The sequence below is a fragment of the Anoplopoma fimbria genome, chromosome 15, assembly GCF_027596085.1.
Source record: "Anoplopoma fimbria isolate UVic2021 breed Golden Eagle Sablefish chromosome 15, Afim_UVic_2022, whole genome shotgun sequence".
In the NCBI taxonomy this organism is placed as follows: Eukaryota; Metazoa; Chordata; class Actinopteri; order Perciformes; family Anoplopomatidae; genus Anoplopoma; species Anoplopoma fimbria.
In genome coordinates, this window is record NC_072463.1 from 20191216 (window position 1) to 20209711 (window position 18496).

At 37.8% G+C, this 18496-nt stretch overlaps 5 protein-coding genes across 5 annotated transcripts; 3 read left to right on the forward strand and 2 right to left on the reverse strand.

Moving 5' to 3' along the window:
- Nucleotides 1-1423: 1423 nt before the first annotated feature.
- LOC129103059 (CD209 antigen-like) lies at nt 1424-5703 on the forward strand. Its single transcript, XM_054613314.1, has 6 exons — nt 1424-1582; nt 1944-2060; nt 3383-3631; nt 3742-3905; nt 4660-4796; nt 5023-5703. The coding sequence occupies exons 1-6, from the start codon at nt 1474-1476 to the stop codon at nt 5171-5173; spliced, it is 927 nt and encodes a 308-aa protein (XP_054469289.1). The 5' UTR covers nt 1424-1473; the 3' UTR covers nt 5174-5703.
- A 278-nt stretch (nt 5704-5981) lies between these two features.
- Nucleotides 5982-7757, reverse strand: LOC129103060 (tetratricopeptide repeat protein 8-like). Its single transcript, XM_054613315.1, has 6 exons — nt 7652-7757; nt 7395-7534; nt 7115-7289; nt 6852-6974; nt 6267-6350; nt 5982-6153 (listed from the first exon to the last, which is right to left on the reverse strand). Exons 3-6 carry the CDS (start codon nt 7274-7276, stop codon nt 6037-6039), a joined length of 486 nt encoding a protein of 161 aa, XP_054469290.1. The 5' UTR covers nt 7277-7289; nt 7395-7534; nt 7652-7757; the 3' UTR covers nt 5982-6036.
- Nucleotides 7449-8857, forward strand: LOC129103021 (perlucin-like protein). The gene is made up of 5 exons (XM_054613266.1): nt 7449-7468; nt 7757-7935; nt 8066-8229; nt 8390-8526; nt 8616-8857. Exons 1-5 carry the CDS (start codon nt 7449-7451, stop codon nt 8779-8781), a joined length of 666 nt encoding a protein of 221 aa, XP_054469241.1. The 3' UTR covers nt 8782-8857.
- Nucleotides 8858-9372: 515 nt separating this feature from the next.
- Nucleotides 9373-13069, forward strand: LOC129103058 (CD209 antigen-like). The gene is made up of 6 exons (XM_054613313.1): nt 9373-9524; nt 9887-10003; nt 11315-11563; nt 11673-11836; nt 12026-12162; nt 12389-13069. The coding sequence occupies exons 1-6, from the start codon at nt 9416-9418 to the stop codon at nt 12537-12539; spliced, it is 927 nt and encodes a 308-aa protein (XP_054469288.1). The 5' UTR covers nt 9373-9415; the 3' UTR covers nt 12540-13069.
- Nucleotides 13070-13174: 105 nt separating this feature from the next.
- On the reverse strand, nt 13175-17349 carry ttc8 (tetratricopeptide repeat domain 8). The gene is made up of 14 exons (XM_054613312.1): nt 17147-17349; nt 16566-16686; nt 16396-16459; nt 16141-16300; nt 15718-15807; nt 15586-15630; nt 15399-15484; nt 15212-15299; nt 15006-15116; nt 14749-14888; nt 14469-14643; nt 14206-14328; nt 13626-13709; nt 13175-13512 (listed from the first exon to the last, which is right to left on the reverse strand). The coding sequence occupies exons 1-14, from the start codon at nt 17258-17260 to the stop codon at nt 13396-13398; spliced, it is 1518 nt and encodes a 505-aa protein (XP_054469287.1). The 5' UTR covers nt 17261-17349; the 3' UTR covers nt 13175-13395.
- Nucleotides 17350-18496: the final 1147 nt, after the last annotated feature.

Here is an 18496-nt window from a genome sequence, read left to right on the forward strand (position 1 = left end):
GGACTTCCAACCTGTGTTTGGTGGCAAACTGTCCTGTCCATTTTGTTATGTATTATAGATTTAGAGAATATTTACAACTGTCTATTACAATAAATGTTATTTCCAATCCACTGTTTTACACAGAGGTGTCTTGTGGCAGATGCCAACAAGGATGGAGTCTTCTTAAATCATCCTGCTATTATTTTTCTAACCGTGTGTCCGACTCAAAAAAGAACTGGTTCGATAGCAGAGCACACTGTAAAAGTCAAGGGGGCGACCTACTTGTGATCAATAACTTTGCAGAGCAGGTGGGTTTCCATCACTGAAATACTAATTTCATTTGATGTCTCCCGGTTTTAAAGTTCCATAAAAGTCATTTTTCATGGCTCTGATAAGTAACCTGTATGAGAGGATATGAGGTGTTCATCTCCAAACCGTTGTCCAGCTCCTGTGTCTGCTTTCTTTCAGCAACTCATAACTAATAACATTGGAAGGTCTAGTATCAGAGGTGTTTGGTGGCAGAACGGATTTTGGATCGGCCTCACTGATGTGGTGACACCGGGAACATGGATTTGGGTCAACAATGTGACTGAGGTGGAAACAATGTAAGCATCTCACAAACTGCCAACTCTAACTATTGATTTCTAATATAGTGCAACTACATTTTTCTCTGAATAATTCTGATTTTCTCAAGGTACTGGAGAATTGCGATGCCTTCCTCTGATGGATTTCAGAGTGGGAACTGTGCTGCTTTTTATCAATTTCCTGGTGCTAAGGAGTCATGGTATAAAGGAAACTGCCTTGACCATCTATATAACTGGATTTGTGAAATGGAGCCAAGCTCAACAGGAAGCCTCTGAAGTGTAAATCACAATAACCGGACAAATCTTTTGTGTCAATGCAAACATTTTCAAATAAACAAATTGCAGCACGATACGTTTAGCATCCATGTTGTTTGTGACCTTTTAATGGTTTACACTTCTTCAGATGTATGTGTGCAGTGCTAGTATATACAGTAGGTGCCCCAAAGCAGACGATCCAATTTTTCTCTATTATGTCTTAGCCGAAAATATTTATTTAAGATACAAAAATGTCCCACATCTCTACAACACTAGTCACTACACACATCTGCCCATGGTATCATTTAATTAACTTGCGGATTCCCCATTTTTAACCGTAACTTAACAACAAATCTGAGAAAACACAATATGTCCAGTTGTATATAGTAGAAAATGTCTGCCATGTAATGCATTTATGAAATCATACTAAATGATACCTAAGTGATACCTTAAGAATCTTATAAAGCTTTCTTTTTCATTTTGATCAGAAAATGACACTGCACTTGAAAAAACCTGCAGCCCCTGTAAATATTTAACAAATTAACCCTGACTTTCTGTTTGTAATGTTGCACACACACCTACACACAGGGCAAGGTCCTAACAAATAATCTGTCCTCAACAGAGTGTTCAGACTGCTGTTATTTTAACAGTCAAAATGGAGGATGGAGAAAACTCGGGTGGTACTTTTGATGGTTCATATAACGAACTGATTTATCAAGAGGACATCAGTGAAGATGATCACACTCTCTTATCAAGCCAACAAGGTAAAGTAGATGACAAGGGAATAAATAAAAATGGTATATCTGTTCTTTAAGATACTGGAACCAGATTCTAAAGTACTACTGGAAACATGTCACTTTGGTATTTCTGTGGTACATTAACATGCATCCTTGTTTTGCTTTAAGTTATTAAGTGTTTTTTTTAATCATTGTATAGCTCAACTATTGAATATTATCATAACAATATACAGATACAGAGACAATTAAAAAAATCAAAATAAGCTGTCTCGTTTGGTTTTCATTACCTTTGGTCAACTGTCTGTATATTATTTGGATTATATTGAATTGTTAGTATATTGTTGTACAGTTTATGGCTCTGCTATTGACCCACCACGTCTCTGTGTAGTGTCCATGTCCATGGTGAGACCTGAATCCCTTTTGAATCATCACAAACTGATAACAGTAAGCCTGGTAGTGCTTGCTGTCGTTCTACTAGCAGTTGACATCGGCCTGGGAGTCTATTGTAAGTCCCTATTAACCCCTTTCCTCAGATTAATACGTGGTGACATCTCAAATTCCTAAAAGTAAAAGTACCTATTATGTATATGCATCCAACTCTTTAGTCAGTCACTTTTAAGGTTGCAGCAAGTGAAGTGGAGCTAATTTTAGTTAATTTAGTTACTTATATACTGATGGGTAGCTTTACCTATAATAATATATCATAATGATTGATTAGATGGTTTATATTTTGTATTATTAATCTGAATCCTCAATGTAACTACTAACAAAAGCTTAATGTATTGAAGTAGAAAGTATAATATTTGCCTCCAAAATGTAATGGAGTAAAAGTATAAAGTTGCATAAAACAGAAATACTCAAGCAAAGAACAAGTCCCTCAAAATGTACTTAAAATACTCAAATAATTGAATTGTACTTAATAATTACTTTAATAATAACATTATTATTTTCATAGGACCTTTCAAAACAAAGTTACAAAGTGCTTCACAATAAAACACATATATGCAAATAAGATCCAGAACCCAGGGGGTAAAACAAGATAGGTAGGGAGTTCCCGAGCTTTGGGGCCCGGACAGCAAAGGCTCGGTACTTAATTACATTCCACAACTGCAAATCACAATATTAATCAGTTCAATGTTAAAAGTAGAATAAATCTTCAAGTAACAAAGGGGAAGTCAACAAAAAAGGTAACATTATAGCAGCTATTGACATTGCATTTTGGCTTTTTCAGAGTAAAAGCTCTGATAACCCCGCTGTTTGCTTGATATCTAACTCTTGTCCAGCACTGAATAGCAAAGACAGAAGTTAAAGCTAAAAAGTTAGCTTTATATTCCCTGAATACTAATGTTACTCCACGTGTGCTAGCAACCATTCGCTTACAAGGTTGCCATCTTATCTCAATGAGGGGCATAGACTGGTTAAAGTTTGTTTCTGCTGCCCCCGAGTGATTTAAAGATAAAGATAAAAATCAGTAAATGCAGGCTTATGTAAAGTTTAAACAAATATTACAATGAAAGTCATACTAATTAAATGATTACATCTAATTAATATATTTAAATATATATAAACACACATACATTATATATATATAAATAAAAACACATACATGATATATTTGAAGTCAGATAACTGAGAAATATAAAGATGTTATAGATGCACCTATGATTTTAATACTGTGGACTATATAAATGTTTTTCGTTTCACTTTTTTCTGCTCCTACTCCTGTGCTCATGTTTGACTTCTTAATGTATAGCGAGGCAATTGTTTATGTTCTGTAAACAGTGTTTTTTAAAAACTTGAGATATACCCTTGCTTGTCTACTTACAGATAAAAATCTAACTGATGGGCAGTATACAGCGGACATCAGCAATGAGTTGGCCAAACTGCAGGCTTCCTACAACACTGCAATCCAGAGCCGGGATGAAGCCAAGAGACAGCTGGCAATCGAGATCAGTGAGCAGCAACTTACCAATTGGGAGATTGAACATCAGAGAGTAAGAACCGAAACCTACAAAAAGCTGGCTGACAAAATTCGAATGGAAATTTCAACGTTGAAGTCCCATATCCCAATGATAAGTGAGAGACAGTTTTTTTTTTAACTGATTGTTTGTGTTATTAGGGTTTAAATACATAATTATTGTGACTCAAACAACAACACATCATGTTTCCTTTTTCTTTGGCAACAGAGGAGGGCTGCAGACACTGTCTACCAGGATGGTTTTTCATGAACTCAGTGTGTTACTACTTACCATTCTCTGATGCTATTTCACGCAAATCATGGCACGATGGCAGACAGTTCTGCAAAAACCAAGGAGGGGACTTGGCAGTGATAGACAGCAGAGAGAAACACGTAAGACTCAACATTTAGTCAACACATTGATATTTCTGGACAAACTCTGCCATTAAATATCGTAATTCTCTTTTATAACGCTTTACATTTTATATCTGAGCAGTAAAAGAGCTTGATGTAACATAGAACTCAACAACATCAGAGTTTGAAGGTGTATTCAGATCCTTTTACTTAAGTAAAAGTTCTAATACCACACTGGTGAAATACTTCACTACAGGTAAAAGTCCTGCATTCAAAAACGCACTTTAGTAAAAGTATGTATTAACAGAAAAATGACCTTTTAGTATGACGTAAAGTATTTATTGAGCAGTAAAATGTTGCCTGTCAGTGTTTTACTGTTACAGTGTATATATGATGTTTTAAAAAAACAGCTATTTTCAGCTTTGGCAACGATGCATTTTCAAGCTGCTCCAAGAGGATTTAAATAGTTTAATTAGCTCAAGAAGAATTATCTCAAAACATATTGGAACACTTCCTCTTTCATTTTATCAAAGAAACTTGAGATACGTGGTTTTCTCTGAGTAGGAAAGGTATGAACAACTGCAATCTGTAAAGTAACTAAAGTTGTCAGACAAGTGTAGTGGAGCATACATTTTCTCTGAGATATAGTGGAGTAGAAGCATAACGTAGCATAACACTGAAATACTCAACTAAAGGATAAGTACCTCAAATTTAAAGTATTTGAGTAAATGTACTTTGTTACATTCCCCCACTGACATGTATGTGTGTGTTTGTACATTTCCGGTGTTTGCAGATGGCAATAAGTGGCTTGATAAATAGTAATCAAGACCCCTATACAAGCATAGGCTACAGTGGCTTCTGGATCGGATTGACAGATGTGGAGGAGGAAGGAACGTGGAAATGGCTGGATGGAACAAGACTGACTGAGGGGTAACGGTTACATTTGCGTAAATACTACAAAAATGCTAAATATAATTCATTGGAGTCAAATATTGTGATTGTAGGATCTGTTGTGATCGCACATTCTCATAATTACAGCTGTTGCAATAATCTTTTTTTGTAATACCACTCTTCAAGATCAAGGAATTCACAATTTGTTTTTAACATGTAGTTACAGAGCAGTAATTATGGCTCACCAACCCATTATTTGTTTCAGGTACTGGAATGATTACGAGCCCAACAATCAGGGTAATGAGGACTGTGCGGCGGCGTATCCCAGAAGTAACCCCTTTAAGTCCTGGAACGATGCTCCATGCAACCATGATCTGAAATGGATTTGCCAAAGCGCACCAAGGTCTGCGAGATAACTGTTTGAATGGAGAATCAACTTGTTTTTTAGAGTCCTTTTATTGTAATATCAATATTTGTTGAGATTTCAAAACGGCAAGGAAGGTCAAAATACCAAAAAAACATTTGATTTATGAAATGAACTACAAAATTTAGGTTAACCATTATACTGTAATAAATATTTTACTATGTACATATGAATTGCTACTATACAGATCTGTACACTAGGGTAACAGCTTATCAGGAAAACAGGTCAGAACCCAGATTCACATACATTGTACATTCCTACAAGTCATATGTTGCGCGACAAAGCAACACTTAAAGTGTCAGTTATCATTAAGTTGTTAAGTTAAGATTGTAGATGTAACAGACATTCATCATTATGGACAATGATAATGAAGTATGATTATAAAACAATAACCAGTAAGAGTTATTGAACTTAACCACTGGAGCTAATTCCGGAAACAGCTGTCTTTTTTGCCTTTTCAATTTTGTGTGTGAAAAGCAAAGAACTACCAGTGACCAGGGATTCTGTACGTAAAAACAGATGGTGGATCAGAGGGCTCAAATGAGAATGGCCAAAAAATTTCAAATGAACCAACAAGGCCCGTCATATCCAAATTCAATGCTTTTGTGCAGAATTTCATCTGAAATGCCACACAGGACTGTTTCGAGTGGGATGTAAACTGGCAATTTTAGTGTATACGTACAATTTGATGAATAAACACAAATCAAAACTACTTTGCTGATTTCCATGTCTGACTTACCTGCCATTTTTTTGTTCAGGAGTCTCATGGCTACCACTACAGCGCAATATTTCTTATCTTTTAACAACTGTATTATTCAAACCACACCTTGCTTTCTAAGCATGCTGGTCTGACGCTCACAGCACCGCAAAGTGCTGCCGAAGTTGCTTAAGGAGCTGCTGAGTGTCGACATGCTCCGGGAAGGAGTCCTCAGACTTTTGGGCGGCGGTGTAGCTGCTTTGAAGGTCTCCAATCTGGAAACAGACAAAATCCTTACATCAGCTGACTGTATTGTGGAGATTATGCTTTGTCTCTTTAACTACTGGGCTCTTTAGATATTTAGATTAATTAAAAAGTGACAAATTACCTTTTCAGAGAGAATGGAGAGATTGAAGTGTGGCTCATACATGTGAGGGGCCAGTGATGCAGCCGTCTGCAGGAAGGCTTTAGACTGGATCAAAGACAGGACAACCATTAGTATTGTCGACATTATAATACTCATTTAAAGTAGGGTTGCATCCAAGGAACTGGCATGGCATCTTCTAAATCAGACAGCTAAGACCTCATTCTGTCAATTTATTAGCTCAGTGGCAGTTTAAGTTAAGTTAAGACTTCAGCTGTGGTCATTTATTGGACAATGCACTTCAACAAGCCTTCATGATATAATGCATTGTTTCAAGCTGACCTTCAAGGCAACTAAAAGACAAAAAGAAAATTGGTACTTTATGTGTGGTTTGACATCCAAACATCCCTCAAAAGTTCCAAACAATCAATTCTGTACTGGGTGTATTTGAGAAATATTCTTAATAGATTCTATATTTAAGTTCAACAACAATAATGCCCTAAGTTTAACGGTTATTTAATAATGTGTCTTAAAGGACACCAACACGATCTATTTCCTCATATTTAAACAATGGTATAAAAGCCACATGACTAAAAGGTATATTTTTACCTGTTCAATACGACCTTTGCGCAGCTCCAGGACAGCCAGGTTGTTGTAGGCCTCCGCATGGTCATTATTATAAGCCAAAGCCAGTTTAAAACACTGGTAGGCCAGCGTCAAGTCTCCTATGCCCTGTAAACAAAGCACACATGCAATTTGTTACCAACCTAAGTTATCAGTTGTAAGCTTGTGAGCTCTGCTTCCTTTCTTCATCATTACATATTAACAATCAACCGACATTCATGGATATTTTCGGTGATTGTTGAACTCACCACAGCCACATGTCCTATGTTGTACCACACATCAGCCTGCTCTTCATCATTGGCCACCAGGGCCTGAGCCCTCTCAAATGAGGACAGAGTCATGTCGTACTGCTGCGCGTAGAAGCAGCACAAGCCCAGGTTGTTGTACAGCTGGCAGTTATAAACCCCCATCTGAAGTAGCCGTCTAGCATTGGGAGAAAAACGTGTTGAATCACAGATGGGATATAGTTTCTCATTACATATACTGTAACAATACATTAAATGAATTATGCATTAATGTGTATCTGACCTGTAGAAGCGCAGGGCGATCTCAGGCTGATCAGTGTAGAAGTGATTGCTGCCTATGCAGGCTATTGCCTCCACGTGAGTGTTGTCCTGCTTCAGGACATCTTTGTAATACTCTGTGGCTTATGAGATGTTGTTCATCTCCTGTGGCAATATCAAAGTATAAACAGTACATATGTTCTCCTATTTCATTTTGGCAGTTGTATTTGGAGAGAGAACTAAGTGGACACTATAGTTAGGATTCATGGTGAAATACTGTACCTCATGTATGCGAGCGATTCCTGTTAGAAGAGTAACCTCACCAGGAAAGTGGTCCAGGCCTTGCTTGAAAAGGTTAAGTGCTGTTATTGGTTGATCTTTTCACAGTTCTTCCTCCATACTGTCAGTAGCTCCATACTCCCTGTCACTCTCTCTCAGTTCACTCCGGCCACTCCCAGTTCCACTTCCAGCTCTCAGCCCAGCCCCCCCTCTCTCTCACCACACTCTCCCTCACTCACCTAATCAGCCTCATGCAGTGCACCACATCCGTGACAGATGTACTTTAGGTAAGACGGACTTCCAACCTGTGTTTGGTGGCAAACTGTCCCGTCCATTTTGTTATGTATTATAGATTTAGAGAATATTTACAACTGTCTATTACAATAAATGTTATTTCCAATCCACTGTTTTACACAGAGGTGTCTTGTGGCAGATGCCAACAAGGATGGAGTCTTCTTAAATCATCCTGCTATTATTTTTCTAACCGTGTGTCCGACTCAAAAAAGAACTGGTTCGATAGCAGAGCACACTGTAAAAGTCAAGGGGGCGACCTACTTGTGATCAATAACTTTGCAGAGCAGGTGGGTTTCCAGCACTGAAATACTAATTTCATTTGATGTCTCCCGGTTTTAAAGTTCCATAAAAGTCATTTTTCATGGCTCTGCTAAGTAACCTGTATGAGAGGATATGAGGTGTTCATCTCCAAACCGTTGTCCAGCTCCTGTGTCTGCTTTCTTTCAGCAACTCATAACTGATAACATTGGAAGGTCTAGTATCAGAGGTGTTTGGTGGCAGAACGGATTTTGGATCGGCCTCACTGATGTGGTGACACCGGGAACATGGATTTGGGTCAACAATGTGACTGAGGTGGAAACAATGTAAGCATCTCACAAACTGCCAACTCTAACTATTGATTTCTAATATAGTGCAACTACATTTTTCTCTGAATAATTCTGATTTTCTCAAGGTACTGGAAAATTGCGATGCCTTCCTCTGATGGATTTCAGAGTGGGAACTGTGCTGCTTTTTATCAATTTCCTGGTGCTAAGGAGTCATGGTATAAAGGAAACTGCCTTGACCATCTATATAACTGGATTTGTGAAATGGAGCCAAGCTCAACAGGAAGCCTCTGAAGTGTAAATCACAATAACCGGACAAATCTTTTGTGTCAATGCAAACATTTTCAAATAAACAAATTGCAGCACGATACGTTTAGCATCCATGTTGTTTGTGACCTTTTAATGGTTTACACTTCTTCAGATGTATGTGTGCAGTGCTAGTATATACAGTAGGTGCCCCAAAGCAGACGATCCAATTTTTCTCTATTATGTCTTAGCCGAAAATATTTATTTAAGATACAAAAATGTCCCACATCTCTACAACACTAGTCACTACACACATCTGCCCATGGTATCATTTAATTAACTTGCGGATTCCCCATTTTTAACCGTAACTTAACAACAAATCTGAGAAAACACAATATGTCCAGTTGTATATAGTAGAAAATGTCTGCCATGTAATGCATTTATGAAATCATACTAAATGATACCTAAGTGATACCTTAAGAATCTTATAAAGCTTTCTTTTTCATTTTGATCAGAAAATGACACTGCACTTGAAAAAACCTGCAGCCCCTGTAAATATTTAACAAATTAACCCTGACTTTCTGTTTGTAATGTTGCACACACACCTACACACAGGGCAAGGTCCTAACAAATAATCTGTCCTCAACAGAGTGTTCAGACTGCTGTTATTTTAACAGTCAAAATGGAGGATGGAGAGAACTCGGGTGGTACTTTTGATGGTTCATATAACAAACTGATTTATAAAGAGGACTTCAGTGAAGATGATCACACTCTCTTATCAAGCCAACAAGGTAAAGTAGATGACAAGGGAATAAATAAAAATGGTATATCTGTTCTTTAAGATACTGGAACCAGATTCTAAAGTACTACTGGAAACATGTCACTTTGGTATTTCTGTGGTACATTAACATGCATCCTTGTTTTGCTTGAAGTTATTAAGTGTTTTTTTGAATCATTGTATAGCTCAACTATTGAATATTATCATAACAATATACAGATACAGAGACAATTAAAAAAAATCGAAATAAGCTGTCTCGTTTGGTTTTCATTACCTTTGGTCAACTGTCTGTATATTATTTGGATTATATTGAATTGTTAGTATATTGTTGTACAGTTTATGGCTCTGCTATTGACCCACCACGTCTCTGTGTAGTGTCCATGTCCATGGTGAGGCCTGAATCCCTTTTGAATCATCACAAACTGATAACAGTAAGCCTGGTAGTGCTTGCTGTCGTTCTACTAGCAGTTGACATCGGCCTGGGAGTCTATTGTAAGTCCCTATTAACCCCTTTCCTCAGATTATTACGTGGTGACATCTCAAATTCCTAACAGTAAAAGTACCTATTATGTATATGCATCCAACTCTTTAGTCAGTCACTTTTAAGGTTGCAGCAAGTGAAGTGGAGCTAATTTTAGTTAATTTAGTTACTTATATACTGCTGGGTAGCTTTACCTATAATAATATATCATAATGATTGATTAGATGGTTTATATTTTGTATTATTAATCTGAATCCTCAATGTAACTACTAACAAAAGCTAGTAGAAAGTATAATATTTGCCTCCAAAATGTAGTGGAGTAAAAGTATAAAGTTGCATAAAACAGAAATACTCAAGCAAAGAACAAGTCCCTCAAAATGTACTTAAAATACTCAAATGATTGAATTGTACTTAATAATTACTTTAATAATAACATTATTATTTTCATAGGACCTTTCAAAACAAAGTTACAAAGTGCTTCACAATAAAACACATATATGCAAATAAGATCCAGAACCCAGGGGGTAAAACAAGATAGGTAGGGAGTTCCCGAGCTTTGGGGCCCGGACAGCAAAGGCTCGGTACTTAATTACATTCCACAACTGCAAATCACAATATTAATCAGTTCAATGTTAAAAGTAGAATAAATCTTCAAGTAACAAAGGGGAAGTCAACAAAAAAGGTAACATTATAGCAGCTATTGACATTGCATTTTGGCTTTTTCAGAGTAAAAGCTCTGATAACCCCGCTGTTTGCTTGATATCTAACTCTTGTCCAGCACTGAATAGCAAAGACAGAAGTTAAAGCTAAAAAGTTAGCTTTATATTCCCTGAATACTAATGTTACTCCACGTGTGCTAGCAACCATTCGCTTACAAGGTTGCCATCTTATCTCAATGAGGGGCATAGACTGGTTAAAGTTTGTTTCTGCTGCCCCCGAGTGATTTAAAGATAAAGATAAAAATCAGTAAATGCAGGCTTATGTAAAGTTTAAACAAATATTACAATGAAAGTCATACTAATTAAATGATTACATCTAATTAATATATTTAAATATATATAAACACACATACATTATATATATATAAATAAAAACACATACATGATATATTTGAAGTCAGATAACTGAGAAATATAAAGATGTTATAGATGCACCTATGATTTTAATACTGTGGACTATATAAATGTTTTTCGTTTCACTTTTTTCTGCTCCTACTCCTGTGCTCATGTTTGACTTCTTAATGTATAGCGAGGCAATTGTTTATGTTCTGTAAACAGTGTTTTTTAAAAACTTGAGATATACCCTTGCTTGTCTACTTACAGATAAAAATCTAACTGATGGGCAGTATACAGCGGACATCAGCAATGAGTTGGCCAAACTGCAGGCTTCCTACAACACTGCAATCCAGAGCCGGGATGAAGCCAAGAGACAGCTGGCAATCGAGATCAGTGAGCAGCAACTTACCAATTGGGAGATTGAACATCAGAGAGTAAGAACCGAAACCTACAAAAAGCTGGCTGACAAAATTCGAATGGAAATTTCAACGTTGAAGTCCCATATCCCAATGATAAGTGAGAGACAGTTTTTTTTTTACTGATTGTTTGTGTTATTAGGGTTTAAATACATAATTATTGTGACTCAAACAACAACACATCATGTTTCCTTTTTCTTTGGCAACAGAGGAGGGCTGCAGACACTGTCTACCAGGATGGTTTTTCATGAACTCAGTGTGTTACTACTTACCATTCTCTGATGCTATTTCACGCAAATCATGGCACGATGGCAGACAGTTCTGCAAAAACCAAGGAGGGGACTTGGCAGTGATAGACAGCAGAGAGAAACACGTAAGACTCAACATTTAGTCAACACATTGATATTTCTGGACAAACTCTGCCATTAAATATCGTAGCATAACACTGAAATACTCAACTAAAGGATAAGTACCTCAAATTTAAAGTATTTGAGTAAATGTACTTTGTTACATTCCCCCACTGACATGTATGTGTGTGTTTGTACATTTCCGGTGTTTGCAGATGGCAATAAGTGGCTTGATAAATAGTAATCAAGACCCCTATACAAGCATAGGCTACAGTGGCTTCTGGATCGGATTGACAGATGTGGAGGAGGAAGGAACGTGGAAATGGCTGGATGGAACAAGACTGACTGAGGGGTAACGGTTACATTTGCGTAAATACTACAAAAATGCTAAATATAATTCATTGGAGTCAAATATTGTGATTGTAGGATCTGTTGTGATAGCACATTCTCATAATTACAGCTGTTGCAATAATCTTTTTTTGTAATACCACTCTTCAAGATCAAGGAATTCACAATTTGTTTTTAACATGTAGTTACAGAGCAGTAATTATGGCTCACCAACCCATTATTTGTTTCAGGTACTGGAATGATTACGAGCCCAACAATCAGGGTAATGAGGACTGTGCGGCGGCGTATCCCAGAAGCAACCCCTTTAAGTCCTGGAACGATGCTCCATGCAACCATGATCTGAAATGGATTTGCCAAAGCGCACCAAGGTCTGCGAGATAACTGTTTGAATGGAGAATCAACTTGTTTTTTAGAGTCCTTTTATTGTAATATCAATATTTGTTGAGATTTCAAAACGGCAAGGAAGGTCAAAATACCAAAAAAACATTTGATTTATGAAATGAACTACAAAATTTAGGTTAACCATTATACTGTAATAAATATTTTACTATGTACATATGAATTGCTACTATACAGATCTGTACATTAGGGTAGCAGCTTATCAGGAAAACAGATCAGAACCCAGATTCACATACATTGTACATTCCTACAAGTCATATGTTGCGCGACAAAGCAACACTTAAAGTGTCAGTTATCATTAAGTTGTTAAGTTAAGATTGTAGATGTAACAGACATTCATCATTATGGACAATGATAATGAAGTATGATTATAAAACAATAACCAGTAAGAGTTATTGAACTTAACCACTGGAGCTAATTCCGGAAACAGCTGTCTTTTTTGCCTTTTCAATTTTGTGTGTGAAAAGCAAAGAACTACCAGTGACCAGGGATTCTGTACGTAAAAACAGATGGTGGATCAGAGGGCTCAAATGAGAATGGCCAAAAAATTTCAAATGAACCAACAAGGCCCGTCATATCCAAATTCAATGCTTTTGTGCAGAATTTCATCTGAAATGCCACACAGGACTGTTTCGAGTGGGATGTAAACTGGCAATTTTAGTGTAATTTGATGAATAAACACAAATCAAAACTACTTTGCTGATTTCCATGTCTGACTTACCTGCCATTTTTTTTGTTCAGGAGTCTCATGGCTACCACTACAGCGCAATATTTCTTATCTTTTAACAACTGTATTATTCAAACCACACCTTGCTTTCTAAGCATGCTGGTCTGACGCTCACAGCACCGCAAAGTGCTGCCGAAGTTGCTTAAGGAGCTGCTGAGTGTCGACATGCTCCGGGAAGGAGTCCTCAGACTTTTGGGCGGCGGTGTAGCTGCTTTGAAGGTCTCCAATCTGGAAACAGACAAAATCCTTACATCAGCTGACTGTATTGTGGAGATTATGCTTTGTCTCTTTAACTACTGGGCTCTTTAGATATTTAGATTAATTAAAAAGTGACAAATTACCTTTTCAGAGAGAATGGAGAGATTGAAGTGTGGCTCATACATGTGAGGGGCCAGTGATGCAGCCGTCTGCAGGAAGGCTTTAGACTGGATCAAAGACAGGACAACCATTAGTATTGTCGACATTATAATACTCATTTAAAGTAGGGTTGCATCCAAGGAACTGGCATGGCATCTTCTAAATCAGACAGCTAAGACCTCATTCTGTCAATTTATTAGCTCAGTGGCAGTTTAAGTTAAGACTTCAGCTGTGGTCATTTATTGGACAATGCACTTCAACAAGCCTTCATGATATAATGCATTGTTTCAAGCTGACCTTCAAGGCAACTAAAAGACCAAAAAAAAATTGGTACTTTATGTGTGGTTTGACATCCAAACATCCCTCAAAAGTTCCAAACAATCAATTCTGTACTGGGTGTATTTGAGAAATATTCTTAATAGATTCTATATTTAAGTTCAACAACAATAATGCCCTAAGTTTAATGGTTATTTAATAATGTGTCTTAAAGGACACCAACACAATCTATTTCCTCATATTTAAACAGTGGAATAAAAGCCACATCACTAAAAGGTATATTTTTACCTGTTCAATACGACCTTTGCGCAGCTCCAGGACAGCCAGGTTGTTGTAGGCCTCCGCATGGTCATTATTATAAGCCAAAGCCAGTTTAAAACACTGGTAGGCCAGCGTCAAGTCTCCTATGCCCTGTAAACAAAGCACACATGCAATTTGTTACCAACCTAAGTTATCAGTTGTAAGCTTGTGAGCTCTGCTTCCTTTCTTCATCATTAAATATTAACAATCAACCGACATTCATGGATATTTTCGGTGATTGTTGAACTCACCACAGCCACATGTCCTATGTTGTACCACACATCAGCCTGCTCTTCATCATTGGCCACCAGGGCCTGAGCCCTCTCAAATGAGGACAGAGTCATGTCGTACTGCTGCGCGTAGAAGCAGCACAAGCCCAGGTTGTTGTACAGCTGGCAGTTATAAACCCCCATCTGAAGTAGCCGTCTAGCATTGGGAGAAAAGCGTGTTGAGTCACAGATGGGATATAGTTTCTCATTACATATACTGTAACAATACATTAAATGAATTATGCATTAATGTGTATCTGACCTGTAGAAGCGCAGGGCGATCTCAGGCTGATCAGTGTAGAAGTGATTGCTGCCTATGCAGGCTATTGCCTCCACGTGAGTGTTGTCCTGCTTCAGGACATCTTTGTAATACTCTGTGGCTGATGAGATGTTGTTCATCTCCTGTGGCAATATCAAAGTATAAACAGTACATATGTTCTCCTATTTCATTTTGGCAGTTGTATTTGGAGAGAGAACTAAGTGGAAACTATAGTTAGGATTCATGGTGAAATACTGTACCTCATGTATGCGAGCGATTCCTGTTAGAAGAGTAACCTCACCAGGAAAGTGGTCCAGGCCTTGCTTGAAAAGGTTAAGTGCTGTTATTGGTTGATCCAGACGCTGATACACCTAAGGGAAAACACACACAAGGTCTTGCATAGCTAACATTTGGCATCAAGAAAGAGTATTTTTCATCGTGCAACAAATTGGTAATGGGTCACTACCTTCGCAAGGTAGAGGTATGTATCCACCACCTCTTTATGGTTGAGAGCTGATCGAAACTGTTTTTCTGCCTCTCGATACAACCCAAGCCTGCAAACGTCAAAGACATGAATCATTACAATGATTCCAAAAATGAAACTTAAATGTTGGAAATGTTGAGCTCCAACCGTTTGGATGCCTGTGAGTTACCTGTAGTAGCATTTCCCGAGCTGAACTTTCCACCACCAGTCTTTGAACTGAGCATGTTCAGTAGCTTGAGCAGCCAAATCTAAAGCCTGGATAATAAAATATGAAGTTTGTGTTGCATTAAAAATAGTCAACGATCTTACAATGTAAAACACATTTTCTTTATAACTTAGATTTATAAAACACTTACATTTTTTACATCGTTTTCATGATGGAAGATGTATTCAAACAATGTCTGAGGAGGGAAAGTATGTTACTTGACATGTTAGATTTTTTTTTGTTGATATTTACTTATTTTTGCAAATCACAGTCTCAATCTTACCCTGGATAAATGTGGTTTTTGGGAATACTTGGCAAGATTTAGTCTCGACAAGTTTATAAATGGTCCTTCTGGATTGGTTAACATCGAAGCCTGGAGAAACAGTGAAACAAAAAATCATGCTAAAAGTTTTAGGCTTTCTTCATAGTCCTTATACCTTAAGAAAACTGTTTAAAAATAAAAAAGTGCACTAGAAGATATTGGTACAATGGAAATATAACGTATTATATATTAAAAAAAAAGATCAATAAAACACAAATATCATGTTGGGTATATTTTCAAAGCAGATAATATTGTTTATGTTAGCCCAAATTCAGTAGGCAGAGGCTGTGTTTCAATATAAGAGCTGTGGTGTGAAAAGGGTATTTGTGTTTGGAGCCTTTCAGTCGATGCAGACTGACACCATTTCATGGAATATTTACTCACTGTTCCCAGACGAATGAATCTGCCAGAAGCGCTAGTGACTGGACGAGCAGTGCTTGCAGTGCGTGGGGTCTTGATGGCCTGCTCCATTGTCCCAGGACGCCCTGACTGTGTGCTGGGCCTCACAAATCCTGTGATAGGACGCCCTGATTGTGTCAAAGGCCTGAAAATTCAGATCAGACGTCTCTTACTTTGATGAAAAAGTCGTCAATGGTAAAATTCCATTGTATTACACAATCATTTTCTGGAAGCCAGTACCTGACAGCCGGTGTGGGACCTCCGCCCTGACTTGTTCCAGGGAGCCTCAATGATGTTCCTGGTCCTGGAAGAAAGTCAAGTCTCGTCAATCAGACAAATTTGGGAATTGAATAAATGTTTGAATTATTCATTTTCTTACATTTAAGGCACTGAGAAAAGTTTCCACTTACGTGCAACTTGAGCAATAGAGCATTCATCCAGCATCATCTCAGCTATGCCCTCCTGGTCGACCTCAATCTCATCGATGTATACCATCTCTGTAAGAGCGCGGGTTTTCAAGCTCCATGCAGCCTGAGAGAGACACACAAGAGTTCAGTCATATGGATGACCTCGGATTGGGATGTGAACATGTAACAGACATGACTTACAGTATGTTGAACTATCCACACAAAAAAAGTATGAAAAAGGAAGGCAGAGTGTAACAAGGTTACCTCTGAGATAGGTAAGGAGGAGTCCTTGAAACAGCATGCAGTGAGTTAGAGAGAGAAGAAGACAGTTGAGGGGATAATGAATGGACAAAAACATCAAATGAAATGTGGAAAGAAATGAAGTCTGGTGACCAGGAGCATGCAAATGAGACACATGTGGATTATAACAGGCTAAATGAAGTAATGATAACCTTCACAGGCTCCACTAATCTGGATTATGCACCGTGTTGCACCGCATCCCTGCGTTAGCAAACCCGCAGACTCTCCTGAGCGGATAATCTCTGGCATGCTAAGCTAAGCTAGCTGCTAACGCTCATCAGTACCTGGTCGTACGGGTTGTCTTGTAGTATTTTAGTGCAAATATCTGAACATTGCTGGAGCCGTCGCCTCCTGAAATAGCTCAACGCCAGAAACAAAGGGTCCATCGTCACCTCCATGGCTTAGGTGGGGTAAAAAGCACGACGTGAGGTGCAATAAAAGTTACGGCTACAGACTGTTTGCGGAGCTGCGATGATGGTGGCCGCGGAGGGCCAGACCGAAGCTTCCTCCGTCGCTAGGCAACGACGGAGGAGGAGGGCGGGGCTTCGCTGCCGGAGTTCCTCTAATTAAATATAATATATATATTTTTGTTTTTACATTTTTTCTGTCATTTTCGTTTTCACAAAACTCATATCTATTGGAACATCTGCGGATTTTTTTTAATATAATGGTTGTTGTAATGTAGGCCTATAATATGGCATATAATGTTTGGTTTTAATTTGGTTTTAGTATTTTATCTAATATTCGTTTACTATTTTATGTTTACCTATTTCACTTGATTTTATTTATTTTGTTCGTTTATTTGATTGTCACTTGTTATTTCATTTTGTTTTATTATTATATTCCTTTATTGATCCCCATGGGGGAAATTCGAGTGTTGCAGCAGCTCAACTACACAGACACAGACAATAAATACACATATTATACAATAAAATAAAGATAGAACAAAAATAAGAAATAAGAATAAAAATAAAAATAAAAATGTACAGTATATCCACATGGGGGGGCCTGGTCAGCATGATGACAGACTGTGGTCTCCCTGTAGTCTGATGGCAGTGGGCACAGATGAGCGTCTGAAGCGCTCAGTCCTGCTCTTTGGCAGAATCAGCCGATGGCTGAAAGAGCTGCCCAGCTGCCACAGTTCCTCATGGAGAGGCTGAGAGGGATGGTCCAGGATGGCTCTGAGTTTGGCCTTCATCCTCCTCTCACCCACTGACTCCAGACTGTCCAGCTCCAGACCCACCACAGAGCTGGTTTATCCTAATGAATGTTCTAATGTTTCTTCTATTGCACTGTTTTGCTGCCTTGTCTGTCGAAGCACTTTGTAAACCTTGTTTTTAAAAGGTGCTATATAAATAAAGTTGTCATTATTATTATTATTATTATTATTATTATTATTATTATTATTATTATTATTATTATTATTATTAAACAGTATAAATTAAATTAAATCATGCTTATTTAAGGGGAATATTTTGGTCTTTTAATGTAAAACGCACATTCAGAGTGTGATATTTTCAGTAAGACACAACGAGTTGGTGTTAAATTAAAATGATGCTATGCCGTTCATAATAGTATTCTGGCATAATGTTGCCATGACGTAGTTGTCGTCTCCTGCTTTTCATTCCTAGAAG

Coding starts and splice junctions, on each gene's coding strand:
- LOC129103059 (XM_054613314.1), top strand. CDS start 1,474: ATGGAGGATGGAGAAAACTCGGGTGGTACTTTTGATGGTTCATATAAC. Junction 1,583..1,943: donor TCTCTTATCAAGCCAACAAG/GTAAAGTAGATG, acceptor GTCTCTGTGTAG/TGTCCATGTCCATGGTGAGA. Junction 3,906..4,659: donor TAGACAGCAGAGAGAAACAC/GTAAGACTCAAC, acceptor CGGTGTTTGCAG/ATGGCAATAAGTGGCTTGAT.
- LOC129103060 (XM_054613315.1), bottom strand. CDS start 7,276: ATGGGGGTTTATAACTGCCAGCTGTACAACAACCTGGGCTTGTGCTGC. Junction 6,975..7,114: donor ACATAGGACATGTGGCTGTG/GTGAGTTCAACA, acceptor CTTTGTTTACAG/GGCATAGGAGACTTGACGCT. Junction 6,154..6,266: donor TCTCCATTCTCTCTGAAAAG/GTAATTTGTCAC, acceptor GTCTGTTTCCAG/ATTGGAGACCTTCAAAGCAG.
- LOC129103021 (XM_054613266.1), top strand. CDS start 7,449: ATGCAGGCTATTGCCTCCAC. Junction 7,469..7,756: donor ATGCAGGCTATTGCCTCCAC/GTGAGTGTTGTC, acceptor ATCTTTTCACAG/TTCTTCCTCCATACTGTCAG. Junction 8,230..8,389: donor TCAATAACTTTGCAGAGCAG/GTGGGTTTCCAG, acceptor GCTTTCTTTCAG/CAACTCATAACTGATAACAT.
- LOC129103058 (XM_054613313.1), top strand. CDS start 9,416: ATGGAGGATGGAGAGAACTCGGGTGGTACTTTTGATGGTTCATATAAC. Junction 9,525..9,886: donor TCTCTTATCAAGCCAACAAG/GTAAAGTAGATG, acceptor GTCTCTGTGTAG/TGTCCATGTCCATGGTGAGG. Junction 12,163..12,388: donor GGAACAAGACTGACTGAGGG/GTAACGGTTACA, acceptor TATTTGTTTCAG/GTACTGGAATGATTACGAGC.
- ttc8 (XM_054613312.1), bottom strand. CDS start 17,260: ATGGAGGTGACGATGGACCCTTTGTTTCTGGCGTTGAGCTATTTCAGG. Junction 15,485..15,585: donor ATGAAAACGATGTAAAAAAT/GTAAGTGTTTTA, acceptor TTTATTATCCAG/GCTTTAGATTTGGCTGCTCA. Junction 14,644..14,748: donor ATCGCCCTGCGCTTCTACAG/GTCAGATACACA, acceptor TCCCAATGCTAG/ACGGCTACTTCAGATGGGGG.